General features: G+C 38.3%; 1 protein-coding gene across 1 annotated transcript; it reads right to left on the bottom strand.

Annotated features, from left to right (window-relative positions):
* Positions 1-888: 888 nt before the first annotated feature.
* BTG4 (BTG anti-proliferation factor 4) lies at positions 889-17727 on the bottom strand. The gene is made up of 4 exons (XM_060017178.1): positions 17555-17727; positions 16957-17094; positions 2467-2665; positions 889-1071 (listed from the first exon to the last, which is right to left on the bottom strand). The coding sequence occupies exons 1-4, from the start codon at positions 17725-17727 to the stop codon at positions 889-891; spliced, it is 693 nt and encodes a 230-aa protein (XP_059873161.1).
* Between the last annotated feature and the right edge of the window lie 229 nt (positions 17728-17956).

The raw sequence follows: 17956 nt of genomic DNA, 5'->3' as shown, positions 1-17956 counted from the left end.
TAAAATACTCTGTGGTAGAAAATCTTATGACTATTTCAACAACTTTCAGTTTCACTTTAGGTTTCTTTTTTTCTGAGGTCAAGTAAAATTAAATCTAAATATCTATCAAGTAGCTCCTGTAGTATGGTTTTCTTATTAAATTTTCTATATGTCAATTCTTACATTTGTATGTATATAAAGGATCACTGGAAAGATGGTCACCATTTAATGTTAATAATGGTAATTTCTGGTTGGATGGGAAGGATTTTTATTTCCTTGGTACTATGCTTTTTTCTGCTTCACTTGAGTTCTTCATAGTGAGATATATCATCCACAAAGTGTCATAATTAAGGCTATTATGAGGTTTAGAAATATGCCAAATTTTTTAAGGGAATGATGTCTTAAAAAGTAGTTTTCAGACAAGCTCTTATTGACCTTATAAAATAGAACAGTAATGGCAGGTAATAAAGTAGAACCTGAATACTATGACGATCACTCTTCCCTAAATGAAGGTCTACTTTTTTTTTTTAATGGCTAATGAAAAACAAGAACTTTTAAAACTTTCTTGCAACAAACTCAACTAAGAAGGTATTAAAAACACAGCACGTTTATTTAAACTGTTACTCTTCATAATGCATTGAATCTTATTACAGGTCAATATCTTCATTCTATTACCTTATTGGGTACATTCATTTGTGTTATATAAACCTTCATTTAAAATTAAAGAATTAAAAGTACAGCTAAGAACACAGTCATGATCTGCATGAGAGGATTCACCATCATGCACCCTAGTCCCTAATGTGGTTATTTTTTCTGTTTCCTGGGTCTCTCGAGCTTAGACTTGTTTTCATTTCAGAGAAAGTAAAGTAGCTCTGCTGAGCTCTACCCCTCGAGGGCCCAGCCGCTGCACTATCGGTGTGTGTTGACCCAGTGGTACCTGTCCACCCGGTGCCCAGCAGCAGGCCTGTGACCCTTAGGGATCTTATGCAATGCATGATAAGCATTTCCTAGGAGGCCCATTCGGCCATCCCCCATATTGTTTTTGTGGGGGATATGGAACCAAGATTGAAAGGGCTGTTTCAAGTTTTCAACCTGGGGAGAAAAAAAGAAGAAAAAAGGAGCATGATGATTTTCTGTAAACTGATAAGCCACTTCTAAGGATTAAATATAAACCCATAACTTACAGGTTCAACTTTTCAAAAGCATAGGAAATACAAATGAATAGAAATCAAAGTAGATCCTTATCTTTGGAAAATTGAGTGCATTTTAGGGTATGAAGTAAGTCACTTCATATCTTTTAACAAAATTCTTTGGTCCAACCAAGAATTTTAAAAACAAAAAATTTAAAAATTTACTCAAATTAGTATATATTCCTGTGTTTTCTCCTACCTGATCCCCGCCTCGCTCAACCCAAAACTATCTAATCACAATCTCTGGGGTTGAGGTCTAGAAACATCCATCTTAAACATCTCAGATGACCAATGTAAATGTTTTGCAGACCACACTTTCAAAGGACATTGTTCTAAAAGAATATAGCTGACTACAGATCTGATCCTTAGATTAAGAAGATCTCTCTAAGCATAAAAATAGAATTAAGGGCAAACATTTTACTACATAATTTTAAACTTTACATATAGAACTAAATATAAACTACATATATAGTTTAGAAAACTAAACAAGCTAGGGGAAAAAGGTTTTCCAGTAATATGACAAGGGGTTAAAATATTTCTAACCTTTGAAAAGCCTTTAATAACACATTAGGACCTCAAATGATAAATGGGTGAAGGAGAAAAAATTCATAAGACAGTAATTAACTACAACACTTAGGTACATGGAGTTTTTGTTTCAATGTTTAATTTAATTAATAAAAATGATATTTTTCAATGAGAATACCCAATTTTAGGGAAAACGATAAACACTTTCACATAGAGCTGGTAAGACTACAAACAAAGACATCTTTCTAGAAGGTACTTTGTCCTGTGTTAAGAACTCATAAAATATTCATACACAATGACCCAGTAATTACATGTCTGAGAATCAAATCTCTAGAAATAACTTAGAATTCTGACATCTCTGTAAAAATTAGCTTTTTTAATATCACAACAATGTGAAAACAACCTAGATGTCTTCCAACAATATATTAGCTAAATAAATTATAAGGGAAGCAAATGATTTAAAATGTAAAATATTTAAATTGCTTTAATGTGTCAATACATAAGTGATTAAGAAAACAAATTTACATACATACAAAGGGTCAGAGATTCTCCCTAAATCAGTGTGCAGTCAGCCAAGTAGAGGGTATAAAGAGAGAGAAGGAAGAAAAAAAGACAGAAAAGGTTTTGCCAGAATATTATTATTGTGATTTTAATCTTTATAATCTTTCCATATTTTCCAATTATTTGTTTCTTTGCTTTTACAGTGAGCATACTCATTTTAGAATTAGAGTAGAAAAAAAAATGTACAGAGAAGAAATGGAGAACAATTTACCTGATAAATACTCTTTGGATTTCTGACTTTAGGAATTATCTGAGGTTCTTTGTTACAACTTTCTTCATCAGAGGAAGTGCCAGAGGAGTAGTCTAACGTGGCTCTATTAACAGCATCACTGATTTGTTGGGATAATTCCCATTCCTCCCATCTGTCTTTGAAAGAAGCAATTGTAAATGGATGATTTTTCTCACCATACCTAAGTAGGAAAGGAAAATAAAGCATTCATTAGGGATTCAAATTCTCACAGGTTTTATCTCTAATCTTTTCTGGAAACAACTCAGTAATTTACAAGAAGAGTTACTTTAAAAAAAAGAAAACAAATTCTCAAAGCTTGGCCAAGATAGTGGAGTAGGAAGATCCTGGGCCTACCTCCTCTCATGGGCACACCAAGATTACAACTATCTAGAGAGCAACTATTGATGAGAGACTGGAATCTAGCAGAAAAGATTTCTACAACTAAAGTTATAGAGAAGGAACCACAATGAGACCAGTAAGAGGGGCAGAGTCATGGTATAGGTCAGACCCATACCCCTGGGTGGGCAACACACAAGTGGGGGGCTAATTACAGTTGTAGAGGTTCTCCTGAAGAAGCAATGGGTCTGAGCCCCACATGGAGCTTCCCAGACCAGGGATCCTGTACCAGGAAGATGAGCCCTTGGCTTTGAATGCCAGTGGAGCTTACTTTGGGAAAGTCAGAGGGCTGTGGGAAATAGAGATGCCACTCGTAAAGGGCCCAGACAAAATCTCCAGGACCCAGGGAAGAAGCAGTAATTTGAAAGGAGCCTGGGTCAGACCCACCAGCTGATCTTGGAGAGCTTCCTGGAGAGGCAGGGGGCAACTTGAGCTCATCCTGGGGACACAGACACTGGCAGCAACCATTTTGGGGAGCTTGTTCTACCACGTGGACATTCGTGCTGGCAAGCGCCATTTTGAAATCCTTCCTCTAGCTTATTAGCACCAGGACCCAGACCCGCCCATCAGCCCTTCAGCACCAGTGCTGAGATGCCTCAGGCCAAGCAACTAGCTAGGTGGGAAAACAGCTCCACCTACTAGCAGGTACACGGCCTTAAGACCCCCTGAGCCCACAGCTGCCCCAGGATGCAGCACTGTCCAACAGAGGGCCCAGGGCCTGGCCCCACACACCAGTGCACCAGCACTAGCCCCAGGACCCACAGGGCCCTGCAGGCAGAGACCCCAGGACCCAGCTCTGCCTACCAGTGGGAAGGAATCGGTCCCAGGATACCCTGGACCCTGACCCCACCACCACCAAGGAGCCAGGGCCAACCCAGGGAGGAACCTCACCCACGAGTGGACATCCTCAAGACCCCTGGGCCCTGGCTTCCCAGCCCACCCACCAGCAGGCTAACATCAGCTCCAAGATCACCTGAGCCCAGACCCCATCTACCAATAGGCCAACACTAGCTCTGAGACACCTTGGGTCCCTCAGCCAGCCATTCAGGGATCCAGCCCCACCTACCAGCAAGCAAAAACAAGCTTTGGGACACCTCAGACCCTATAGCCAGCTATGTCAGGGAGCTGCCCCACCCCCCCAGCAGGCCTATACCAGCTAACTCTAGGACCCACAGGCCCTGCAGCCAGAAATTTCAGGACTCAGCTCTAGTGAGCCAGTGAGCCAACACTAGCCCCTGCACCCTCTCAACCACAGCTCAACCCACTGGCAGGCCAACACCAGCTCCAGGACACCGTGAACTCCTCGGCCAGCCACCTTGGGATCCAGCCCCATTCACCAATGGGCCAGCACCAACTCTGAGACACTCCAGAATGCACAACCAGTTGTATCAGGAACTGACCCTACCCACCAGCAGGCTGACACTAGAACTTGAAACCTCAGCCCCACAACCACCAAGGCCAGAACCCAGCTCTGCCCATCAGTGAGCCAGCACTAGCCCCAGGACCCCCTTCCCCATGGTTCCACAGCCAGTTTCCTAATGACCCAACCTCACAACCAGCAGCTAGCAGCCTCCATACATGGCAGGGCCCGGCAACCAACCAGATCAGGGACCAGCCCCACCTACTAAACCACCAACAGTAGTCAGTCCACCACAACATAAGGACCCACACATCCCACATAGGGGGCGCCCCTAGAGCATATAGTTCTGGTGACCAGAGGGGAGTGCACTGCTGGGATGCACAGGATGTCTCCTACAAAAGGCTACTTCTCCAAAGCCAGGAAATGTTATCAACCAACCAGATACACAGAAATAAAAACAAATTAGGCAAAATGAGGAAACAGAGGAGCATGTTCCAAATGAAGGAATGGGATAAAACCCCAGAAGAAGAATTAAGTGGAGAAAGGTAATCTACCCAATAAAGAGTTGAAGGTAATGATCATAAAGAAGAACAAAGAACTTGGGAGAAGAATGTAGGGAAATAGTGAGAAGTTAAACAAAGAGTTAGAAGATACAGAGAAGAACAAAGCAGAACTGGAGAATTTCACTGAAGTGAAAATACACTAGAAGGAATCAACAGTAGACTAGATGATACAGAGGAACAGATCAGTGAGCTGGAAGACAGAGTAATAGAAACCACTGAAGCTGAAACAGAAAAAAAGAATAAAAAGAAATTAGAATACTTTAAGAGATCTCTGGAAAAACACCAAGAATGCTAACATTCGCATTATAGGGATCCTAGAAGGAGAAAAGAAAAAGGGTCAGAGAATATATTTGAAGACATATAGCTGAAAACTTCCTTACCTGGCAGAGGAAACAGATATCCAGGTCCAGGAAACACAGAGAGCCTCAAACAGGATCAACCCAAGGAGGATCGCACCAAGATACATTGTAATTAAAATGGCAAAAATTAAAGATAAAGAGAGGATATTAAAAGCAAGAAAAAAGCAACAGGTTGCATGTAAGGGGACTCCCCATAAAGCTATCAGCTGACTTTTCAGCAGAAACTCTGCAGGTCAGAAGGGTGTGTTGCAGTATATTTAAAGTGATGAAATGAAAAACCTATGGCCAAGAATATTCTACTTGGCAAGGCTTACCCTCAGATTTGAAAGAGAGGTCAAAAGTTTTACAGATAAGCAAAAGCTAAAAGAGTCCAGCATCACCAAAGCAGCTTTACAAGAAATGTTAAAAGGGGCTTCGCTAAGCAAAAAAGAAAAACCACAACTAGAAACATGAAAATTACGAAAGGAAAAAGCTCATTGGTAAAGGCAAAATATACAATAAAGGCAGTAAGATCAACCACATACAAAGCTAATAGGAAGGTTAAAAGACAAAAGTAGTAAAATTGCCTAGATCTGCAATAAGTAGTTAAGGGATACACAAAAGAATTAGATGGAAAATATGATGTAAAAAAACAGTAATCATGAGGGGGGAGGAGTAAAAATGCAGGGTTGTTAAAATGCATTTGAAATTAAGAGATGAGCAATTTAAATAATCACATATATAGATTGCTATATATAAACCTCATGGTAACCAAAAATTAAAATCCATAATAGATACACAAAAAACAGAAAGAAATTTGAACATACTAAAGATAGTCATCAAATAACGAGGGAAGAGAGAAAAGAAGAAAGGAACAAAATAACTACAAAAACAACACCAAAACAATTAATAAACTGGCTGTAAGTACATACCAATCAATAATTACGTTAAATGTAACTGGAATAAATGTTCTAATCAAAAGATATAGAGTGACTGAAGATACAAAAACAATACTCATATATATGCTCTCTACAAGAAACTCACTTCATATCTAAAGACACACATACACTGAAAGTGAAAGGACAGGAAAAGGTATACCATGTAAATAGAAATGAAAAGAAAGCCAGGGTAGCAATACTTACACCAGACAAAGTAGACTCTAAGACAAAGTAGACTTTAAAACACAAACTGTAACAAGAGACAAAGAAGGACATTACATAATCATCAAGGGATCAATCCAAGAAGAAGGTATAACAATTGTAAATATATATGCACCCAACATAGGAGCACCTAAATATGTAAAGTTAATATTAACAGAGATACAGGGACAACTTGACAGTAACACAATAATAGTAGGGGACTTTAACTCCCCACTTATATCAATGGACAGATCATCCAGACAGAAAATCAAGAGGGAAACACTAGCCTTAAATGACACAGTAGACAAAATGGACCTAACAGATATCTACAGGGCATTCCATCTAAAAGCAGCAGAATACACATTCTTTTCAAGTGTACATGGAACATTCTCCAGGACAAATCACATGCTAGGCCACAAATCAATTCTCAGTACATTTAAGAAGACTGAAATCATATTGAGCATCTTTTCTGACCACAATGCTACAAAACTAGAAATCACTATAAGAAAACTGAAAAAAAAAACCCACAAACATGTAAAGGCTAAACAATATAAACTAAACAACCAATGGATCATTGAAGAAATCAAAGAGGAAATCAAAAAATACCTGGAGACAAATGAAAACAAAAACACAATGATCCAAAAATCTATGGGATGCAGCAAAAGTAGTTCTAAGAAGGAAGTTTATAGTGATACAAGCCTACCTTGGGAAACAAAAGTCTCAAACAGCCTAACCTTACATCAAAAGAAACTAGAAGAAGATAAATAAAGTCCAAAGTTGTTAGAAGGAAAGAAATTATAAATATCAGAGCAGAAATGAAATAGAGACAAAAAACAAACAAAAAAATAGATCAATGAAACTAAGAGGTGGTTCTTTGAAAAGATAAACAAAATTGATAAACCTTTAGCCAGACTCATCAAGAGAAAAAGAGAGGGCCCAAATCAATAAAATCAGAAATAAAAAAGAAGTTACAAACAATAAAAAGATCACAAGAGATTACTATGAATAACCATATGCAAATAAAACGGACAACCTAGAAGAAATGGACAAATTCCTAGAACTGTACAATCTCCCAAGACTGAACCAGGCTGAAATAGAAAACATGAACAGACCAATTACCAGTACTGAAATTGAATTAATAATGGAAAAAAAAAAAAAGAAACTCCCAACAAACAAAATTCCAGAACCAGACAGCTTTACAGGTGAGTTCTAGCAAACATTTAGAGAAGAGTGAACACCTATCCTTCTCAAACTCTTCCAAAAAATTGCAGAGGAAGGAACACTTCCAAACTCATTCTATGAGGCCACATCACCCTGATACCAAAACCAGACAAAGATATCACAGAAAAAAATTACAGGTTAGTATCGCTAATGAACATAGATGCAAAAATCCTCAACAAAATATTAGCAAATCAAATCCAACAATACATTAAAAGGATCATACACCATGTCAAGTGGAATTTATCCCAGGAATGCAAGGATGGTTCAATAACCACAAATCAATGCAATACATCACATTAACAAGTTGAATAAAAGATCCTATTATCGTCTCAATAGATGTACAAAAACCTTTCAACACTATTCAACATTTATTTATAATAAAAACTCTCCACAAAGTGGGTATAGAGGGAACATCTCTCAACATAACAAAGGCCATATATGGTAAGTCCACAGCTAACATCATACTCATCATAAAAAGTTGACAGCATTTTCTCTAAGATCAGAACAAGACAAAGATACCGACTCGCACCTCTTTTATTCAACATAGTATTCAAAACTCTAGACACAGCAATCTGACAAGAAAAAGAAAAAGAATCCAAATTGGAAAGGAAGAAGTAAAACTGTCACTGTTTGCAGATAACATGATAGTATACATAGAAAATCCTAAAGATACCACCAGAAAACAATTTTGTAAAATTGCAGAATACAAAACTAGTATACAGAAATTTGTTGCAGAAATCTGTTACATTTCTACACACTAACAATGAACTATCAGAAAGAAATTAAGAAAACAATCTTATTTACCATCACATCAAAAAGAATAAAATACCTAAGAATAAATCTAACTAAGAAGGTAAAAAGACCTGTACTCAGAAATTTATAAAACTCTGATGAAAGAAACTGAAGACAAAAACAGATGGAAAGACATACCATGTTCATGGATTGGAAGAATTAATATTGTTAAAATAACCATAATACCCAAGGCGATCTACAGATTCAATGCCATCCCTATCAAAATACTAATGGCATTTTTCACAGAACTATAGCAAATAATTCTAAGATTTGTATGAAAACACAAAAGACCCCAAATAGCCAAAGCAATCTTGAGAAAGAACAGAGCTGGAGGTATCAAGCTCCTGCACTTCAGCCTATATTACAAAACTCTGGTAATCAAAACAGTATGATACTGGCACAAAAATAGACATATAGATCAGTGGAAGAGAACAGAGAGCCCAGAAATAAACCCATGCACCTATGGTTAATTAATCTATGACAGAGAGGCAAGAATATACAATGGGGAAAAGACAGTCTCTTCAATAAGTGGTGCTGGGACAACAGGGCAGCTACAAGTAGACAATGAAATTATAACAGTTTCTCACACATATAAACAATAAACTCAAAATGGATTAAAGACCTATATGTAAGATTGCAAACCACATAAACCCCTAGATGAAAACATAGGCAGAAACCTAATATAAATTGTAGTAATATTTTTTTTTGGATCTGTCTCCTAAGGCAAAGAAAACAAAAATAAACAAATAGGACCCAATTACACTTAAAAGCTTTTGCACAGCAAAGGAAACCATCAAGAAAGCAAAAAGATAACCTACTGAATGGAAGAAAATATTTGCAAATAACATAACTGACAAGGAATTAATATCCACAATATACAACTCAATATGAAAAAAACAACAAACAAACAACCCAGTCAAAAAATGGACAGATAGGATTGGTTCAAGATGGCAGAGTAGAAGGACATGCTCTCACTCCCTTTTGTGAGAGCACCAGAATCACAACTAAGTACTGAACAATCATCAACAGGAAGACACTGGAACTCACCAAAAAAGATACCCCACATTCAAAGACAAAGGAGAAGCCACAGTGACATGGTAAGAGGGGCACAATCACAATAAAATTAAATCCCATAACTGCTGGATGGGTGACTCACAAACTGAAGGACACTTATACCACAGAAGTCCACCCACTGGAGTGAAGGTGTGAGCCCCACGTCAGGTTTCCCAAACTGGGCATCTGGCAACGGGAGGAAGAATTCCTAGAGAATCAGATTCTGAAGGCTAGAGGGATTTGATTGCAGGACTTCGACAGGACTGGGAGAAACAGAGACTCCACCCTTGGAGGGCACACAGAAAGTAGTGTGCGCATCGGGACCCAGGAGAAGGAGCAGTGACCCCATAGGAGACTGAACAAGACCTACCTGCTAGTGTTGGAGGGTCTCCTGCAGAGGCAGAGGGTGTCTGTGTTTCACCATGAGGACAAGGACACTGGTAGCAGAAGTTCTAGGAAGTACTCCTTGGTGTGAGCCCTCCAGAGTCTGTCATTAGCCTCACCAAAGAGCCCAGGTAGGCTCCAGTGCTGGGGCATCTCAGGCCAAACACTCAACAGGAAGGGAACCCAGCCCCACCCATCAGCAGACAAGCAGATTAAAGTTTTACTGAGCTCTGCCCACCAGAGAAACACCCAGCTCTACCCACCACTAGTCCCTCCCATCAGGAAACTTGCACAAGCCTCTTAGATAGCCTCATCCACCAGAGGGCAGACAGCAGAAGCAAGAAGAACTACAATCCTGCAGCCTGTGGAACAAAAACCACAATCACAGAAAGACAAGATGAAAAGGCAGAGGGTTATGTACCAGATAAAGGAACAAGATAAAACCCCACAAAAATAACTAAATGAAGTGGAGATAGGCAACATTCCAGAAAAAGAATTCAGAATACTGATAGTGAAGATGATCCAGGACCTCAGAAAAAGAATGGAGGCAAAGATCAAGAAGATGCAAGAAACGTTTAACAAAGACCTAGAAGAAAAGAATACACAAACAGAGAGGACCAATACAATAACTGAAAAGAAAAGTACACTAGAAAGAATCAATAGCAGAATAACTGAGGCAGAAGAACGGACAAGTGACCTGGAAGACAGAATGGTGAAATTCACTGCTGTGGAACAGAATAAAGAAAAAAGAATGAAAAGAAATGAAGACAGCCTAAGAGACCTCTGGGACAACATTAAACGCAGAAACATTGGCATTATAGGGATCCCAGAAGAAGAGAGAGAGAAAGAACCCTGTAAAATATTTGAAGAGATTATAGTCGAAAACTTCCCGAACATGGGAAGGGAAATAGTCACCCAAGTCCAGGAAGCGCAGAGAGTGCCATACAGGATAAACTCAAGGAGAAACATGCTGAGGCACATAGTAATCAAATTGGCAAAAAACTGAAGACAAAGAAAAATTATCAAAAGCAGCAAAGGAAAAAGGACAAATAACATAAAAGGGAACTCCCATAAGGTTAACAGCTGATTTCTCAGCAGAAACTCTACAAGCCAGAAGGGAGTGGCATGACATATTTAAAGTGATGAAAGGGAAGAACCTACAACCAAGATTACTCTACCCAGCAAGGATCTCATTCAGATTCAATGGAGAAATCAAAAGCTTTACAGGCAAGCAAAAGCTAAGAGAATTCAGCACCACCAAACCAGCTCTACAACAAATGCTAAAGGAACTTCTCTAAGTGGGAAACAAAAGACAAGAAAAGGACCTACAAAAACAAACCCAAAACAGTTAAGAAAATGGTCATAAGAACATACATATCGATAACTACCTTAAACGTGAATGGATTAAATGCTCCAACCAAAAGACACAGGCTTGCTGAAAGGATACAAAAACAAGACCCATATATATGCTGTCTACAAGAGACCCACCTCAGACCTAGGGACACATACAGACTGAAAGTGAGGGAATGGAAAAAGATATTCCATGCAAATGGAAATCAAAAGAAAGCTGGATAGCAATACTCATATCAGATAAAATAGACTTTAAAATAAAGACTGTTACAAGAGACAAGGAAGGACACTACATAATGATCAAGGGATCAACCCAAGAAGAAGATATAACAATTATAAATATATATGCACCCAACATAGGAGCACCTCAATACATAAGGCAACTGCTATCAGCTCTAAAAGAGGAAATCAACAGTAACACAATAACAGTGGGAGACTTTAACAACTCACTTACACCAATGGACAGATCATCCAAACAGAAAATAAATAAGGAAACACAACCTTTAAATGACACAATAGACCAGATAGATTTAATTGATATTTATAGGACATTCCATCCAAAAACTGCAGATTACTCTTTCTTATCAAGTGCGCACGGAACATTCTCCAGGATAGATCACATCTTGGGTCACAAATCAAGCCTCAGTAAATTTAAGAAAATTGAAATCATATCAAGCATCTTTTCTGATCACAACACTATGAGATTAGAAATCAATTACAGGGAACAAAAAATAAAACACACTGACACATGGAGGCTAAACACTATGTTACTAAATAGCCAAGAGGTCACCGAAGAAATCAAAGAGGAAATCAAAAAATACCTAGAAACAAATGACAGTGAAAACATGATGATCCAAAACCTATGGAATGCAGCAAAAGGAATTCTAAGAGGGAAGTTTATAGCAATACAATTCTACCTCAAGAAACAACAAACATCGCAAATACACAATCTAACATTACACCTAAAGGAACTAGAGAAAGTAGAACAAAAAACCTAATGTTATGGGCTTCCCTGGTGGCGCAGTGGTTGAGGGTCTGCCTGCTGATGCAGGGGACACGGGTTCTTGCCCCGGTCCGGGAAGATCCCACATGCCGCGGAGCGGCTGAGCCCGTGAGCCATGGCCCCTGAGCCTGCACATCCGGAGCCTGTGCTCTGCAACAGGAGAGGCCACAACAGTGAGAGGCAGGCCCGCATACCGTAAAAAAAAAAAAAAAAAAAAAAAGCAAAAACCTAATGTTAGTAGAAGGAAAGAAATCATAAATATCAGAGCAGAAAAAAATGAAAAAGAGACAAGGAAAGCAATAGCAAAGGTCAATAATATTAAAAGCTGGTTCTTTGAGAAGATAAACAAGATTGATAAACCATTAGCCAGACTCATCAAGAAAAAGAGGGAGAGGACTCAAATCAATAAAATTAGAAATGGAAAATAAGTTACAACAGACACCGCAGAAATACAAAGCATCCTAAGAGACTACTACAAGCAACTCTATTCCAATAAAATGGACAACCTGGAAGAAATGGACAAATTCTTAGAAATGTATAACCTTCCAAGACTGAGCCAGGAAGAAATAGAAAATATTAACAGACCAATCACAAGTAATGAAATTGAAACTGTGATTAAAAATCTCCCAACAAACAAAAGTACACGGCCAGATGGCTTTACAGGTGAATCTATCAAACAATTAGAGAGGAGCTAACATCCATCCTTCTCAAACTCTTCCAAAAATTGCAGAGGAAGGAACACCCCCAAACTCATTCTGTGAGGCCACCATCACCCTGATACCAAAACCAGACAAAGGTACTACAATAAAAGAAAATTACAGACCAATACCACTGATGAATATAGATGCAAAAATCCTCAACAAAATACTAGCAAACAGAATCCAACAAAACATTTAAAGGATCATACACCACGATCAAGTGGGATTTATCCCAGGGATGCAAGGATTCTTCAATATACGCAAATCAATCAATGTGATAAACCATATTAACAAACTGAAGAAGAAAAACCATATGATCATCTCAATAGATGCAGAAAAAACTTTTAACAAAATTCAACACACATTTATCATAAAATCTCTCCAGAAAGTGGGCAGAGGGAACCTACCTCAACATAATAAAAGCCATATATGACAAACCCACAGCAAACATCATTCTCAATGGTGGAAAACTGAAAGCATTTCCTCTAAAATCAGGAACAAGACAAGGAGATCCACTCTCACCACTATTATTCAACATAAAGTCCTAGCCACGGCAATCAGAGAATACAAATTGCAAAAGAAATAAAACTGTCACTGTTTGCAGATGGCATGATACTATACATAGAGAATCCTAAAGATGCCACCAGAAAACTATTAGAGCTAATCAATGAATTTGGTGAAGTTGAAGGATACAAAATTAATGCACAGAAATCTCTTGCATTCCTATACATTAATGATGAAAAATCTGAAAGAGAAATTAAGGAAACATTCCCATTTACTATTGCAACAAAAAGAATAAAATACGCAGGAATAAACCTACCTAGGGAGATAAAAAACCTGTATGCAGAAAACTATGACACTGATGAAAGAAATTAAAGATGATACCAACAGATGGAGAGATATACCATGTTCTTGGATTGGAAGACTCAATATTGTGAAAATGACTATACTACCCAAAGCAATCTACAGATTCAATGCAATCCCTATCAAATTACCAATGGCATTTATTTATTTATTTATTTATTTTTGTGGTACACGGGCCTCTCACTGTTGTGGCCTCTCCCGTTGCGGAGCACAGGCTCCGGATGTGCAGGCTCAGTGGCCATGGCTCACGGGCCCAGTTGCTCCGCGGCATGTGGGATCTTCCCGGACCGGGGCATGAACCCATGTCCCCTGCATCGGCAGGCGGACTCTCAACCACTGCGCCACCAGGGAAGCCCACCAATGGCATTTTTTATAGCAGTAGAACAAAAAACCTTACAATTTGTATGGAGACACAAAAGACCCCGAATAACCAAAGCAGTCTTGAGGGAAAAAAATGGAGCTGGAGGAATCAGACTCCCTGACTTCAGACTATACTATGAAGCTACAGTAATCAAGACAATATGGTACTGGCACAAAAACAGAAATATAGATCAATGGAACAAGATAGAAAGCCCAGAGATAAACCCACGCACTTATGGTCAACTAATCTATGACAAAGGAGGCAAGGATATACAATGCAGAAAAGACAGTCTCTTCAATAAGTGGTGCTGGGAAAACTGGACAGCTACATGTAAAAGAATGAAATTAGAACAGTCCCTAACACCATATACAAAAATAAACTCAAATCGGTTTAGAGACCTAAATGTAAGATGGGATACTATAAAACTCTTAGAGGAAAACATAAGAACACTCTTTGACATAAATCACAGCAAGATCTTTTTTGATCCACCTCCTAGAGTAATGGAAATAAAAACAAAACTAAACAGATGGGACCTAATGAAACTTCAAAGCTTTTGCACAACAAAGGAAACTACAAACAAGACAAAAAGACAACCCTCAGAATGGGAGAAAATATTTGCAAACGAATCAACAGACAAAGGATTAATCTCCAACATATATAAACAGCTCATGCAGCTCAATATTAAAAGAACAAACAACCCAATCTAAAAATGGGCAGAAGACCTAAATAGACATTTCTCCAAAGAAGACATACAGATGGCCAAGAAGAACATGAAAAGCTGCTCAACATCACTAATTATTAGAAAAATGCAAATCAAAACTACAATGAGGTGTCACCTCACACCGGTCAGAATGGCCACCATCAAAAAATCTACAAACAATAAATGCTGGATAGGGTGTGGAGAAAAGGGAACCCTATTGCACTGTGTGTGGGAATGTAAATTGATACAGCCACCATGGAGAACAATATGGAGGTTCCTTAAAAAACTAAAAATAGAATTACCATATGACCCAGCAATACCACTGCTGGACATATACCCAGAGAAAACCATAATTCAAAAAGACACATGCACCCCAATGTTCATTGCAGCACTATTTACAACAGCCAGGACATGGAAGCAACCTAAATGCCCATCAACACATGAATGGATAAAGAAGATGTGGTACATATATACAATGGAATATTACTCAGCCATAAAAAGGAATGAAATTGAGTCATTTGCAGAGACGTGGATGGATCTAGAGACTGTCATACAGTCTGTCATACAGAGTGAAGTAAGTCAGAAAGAGAAAAACAAATATCATATATTAACGCATATATGTGGAACCTAGAAAAATGGTACAGATGAACCAGTTTGCAGGGCAGACACTGAGACACAGATGTAGAGAACAAGCATATGGACACCAAGGGGGTACAGTGGTGGGGGGTGGGTGTGATGAATTGGGAGATTGAGATTGACATATATACACTAATAAGTATAAAATGGATAATTAATAAGAACCTGCTGTATAAAAATAAATAAATAAAATAAAATTCAAAACAAATGTTCAGAAGACCTGAATAGACATTTTTCCAAAGAAATGGACATACAAATGGCTAACAGGCACATAACGAGATGCTCAACATCTTACATTATTAGAGAAATGCAAATCAAAACAATGAGACATCACCTCACATCTGTCAGTATGGCTATCATCAAAATGTCTACAAATACCAAATGTTGGCAAGAACATGGAGAAAATGAAACCCTTGTACACTATCAGTGGGAATGTAAATTGGTGCAGCCACTATGGAAAACAGTATGGAGCTTCCTCAAATTAAAAGTAGGATTACCATATGATCCAGCAATATATATCCTAGGTATATATCCAGAAAACAAAACACTCCTGGGTACATATCCAGGAAATTTGAAAAGATGCATGCACCCCAATGTTCAGGGCAGCATTATTTACAATCGCTAAGACAGAAGCAACCCAAGTGTCCATCAACAGATGAATGGATAAAGAAGATGTGGCATGTATATATACAACTGAGTACTACTCAGCCATAAAAAAGAATGAAATTCTGCCATTTGCAGCAACATGGATGGACCTAGAGAGTATTATGCTTAGTGAAGTAAGTCAGACAGAGAAAGTCAAATACTGTACTATATCATTTATATGTGGGATCTAAAAAATAAAACATATGTATATAACAAAACAGAAACAGACTCAGCAGACATAGAAAACAAACTAGTGGTTACCAGCAGGGCAAAGGGAAGTGGGGAGGGGAAAGATAGGGGTAGGTACAAACTACTATGTATAAAATAAATAAGCTACAAGGATATAGTACAGCACAGGGAATATAGCTAATGTTTTATAATAAATTTAAATGGGGTATAATCTGTAAAAACTTTGAATTACTATGTTGTATACCTGAAACTAATATAATTTTGTAAATCAACTATACTGCAATTAAAAAAAAAATTGTAATGGCTTGACAGCAAAGCACATTGAGAGACATTATGACCTTCAGCTACTAATACTGTCGTAATTGGCAGGGGTCAAGGATTCTATAAAAGCTTTCTAGGAATTAACTAAGATAAAATCAGACTACTTTCTTTCGATTCAACTGATGGACTGAATTGCTGTTGGTAAATAACTCCTCTTCCCCCTTGATACTGTCTATAATACTTGGACATTATAATCTACAGTTGGTAATATGATGCAGTGATTAAAGTCAAATTTCAAATACTATGCAAAAATCTCTGTGCTTCCCACTCCATCCACCCTAATTGGGAAGTCTGTGTTGTCTGATATAGTTTGCCTCTAGTCTTAGCCACCCTGTGCCCTCCCTGCTAATCCAGGGCTTTGGAGCATCACCTTTCACAAAGGTGCATAGAGCTAACTAAATACCCTAAGATTTCCAAGCGTCACACAGCACACAAACTAACTCCAATGAGATTACTCACCTACAGCACACTTCAAAAGGATCTACCCATATGGTCATCTCCTTCGGAAGTCCCAGGTGAGAAAAATCCACATTACTTTCAGCACAAGCCCTTTCTAGAATAGGATCTTTACTCTGATTATTGTTTATCCTGATACACCTTTAAAAACAAGGAAAGGGAAACAAAGACGTGGTGACAGGTACTTTAGCTGGAGAATCATGTTGTAGGCAAGAAACTCCAATACACACAGCTCCCACCTCACTCCCATCTTTCCTCAACTCCTTGGCCACCCTCCAGTTTTACAGCAAGAGTAAAATACCGACTTTTTACACAGCGACTCAGAACATGGATTCCATTACTAAGTCACACCAAAGGTTCACTGTATAACCTTCAGGGTAAACACAAGTTAGAAATTGTTTAATCCACCTCACATAAAGAGGTTTGCTCTATAGTTTTTGACTTGTACTATTATCTACCACATCTCCTTTTTTCAAGTCCAAGTTCAAACAAATAAATTTGAGCCCATAAAATTTTCATTACTTAAAGGCTGCCAACAAAATCATTGCAGGTGTTTACTGCTAACTTCTTACTTCCCTTTGCCATGCATATCAACTCTCACCTGAAGCCTTGACCTTTAGAAGGGTGATCAGAGTGCCAGTGACTTCTGTATGTTTTAAACAAGATCGTCATCAACTTTTCTGCAAAGTCTTCTATCTGTTGTTTACTCAATTTATCATGTTTTTTTGCTAATCTTGTGACAAAGAAGACTGTTGTTGCTATTTCATCTCTCATGATTCAAGAAGAGTCGACAAGTAGGTCTGCAGCCATTAAAAGGAGGCAAGAAGAAATTAAACAGAAACAAGGGTCTAACTTATTATCAACATGTAACTGCCATTTGGAAACTTTATATACCTTAAATTTAAAACAGAGGTCCCTTGTTAGTCTTTAATGAACTAAAAAAAAGCACATCAATACTATCAATCAACAAAACAGCCAGGAACACCAATTCCTCAACTAACCT

Source organism: Delphinus delphis, chromosome 8 (assembly GCF_949987515.2).
Source record: "Delphinus delphis chromosome 8, mDelDel1.2, whole genome shotgun sequence".
In the NCBI taxonomy this organism is placed as follows: Eukaryota; Metazoa; Chordata; class Mammalia; order Artiodactyla; family Delphinidae; genus Delphinus; species Delphinus delphis.
Note: the sequence above shows the minus strand (reverse complement) of the source record. Positions and strands in the feature narration are given on the sequence as shown.

Coding starts and splice junctions, on each gene's coding strand:
- BTG4 (XM_060017178.1), bottom strand. CDS start 17,727: ATGAGAGATGAAATAGCAACAACAGTCTTCTTTGTCACAAGATTAGCA. Junction 17,095..17,554: donor TCTAAAGGTCAAGGCTTCAG/GTGAGAGTTGAT, acceptor TTGTTTTTAAAG/GTGTATCAGGATAAACAATA. Junction 2,666..16,956: donor CCTTTTGAAGTGTGCTGTAG/GTGAGTAATCTC, acceptor TTTCCTACTTAG/GTATGGTGAGAAAAATCATC.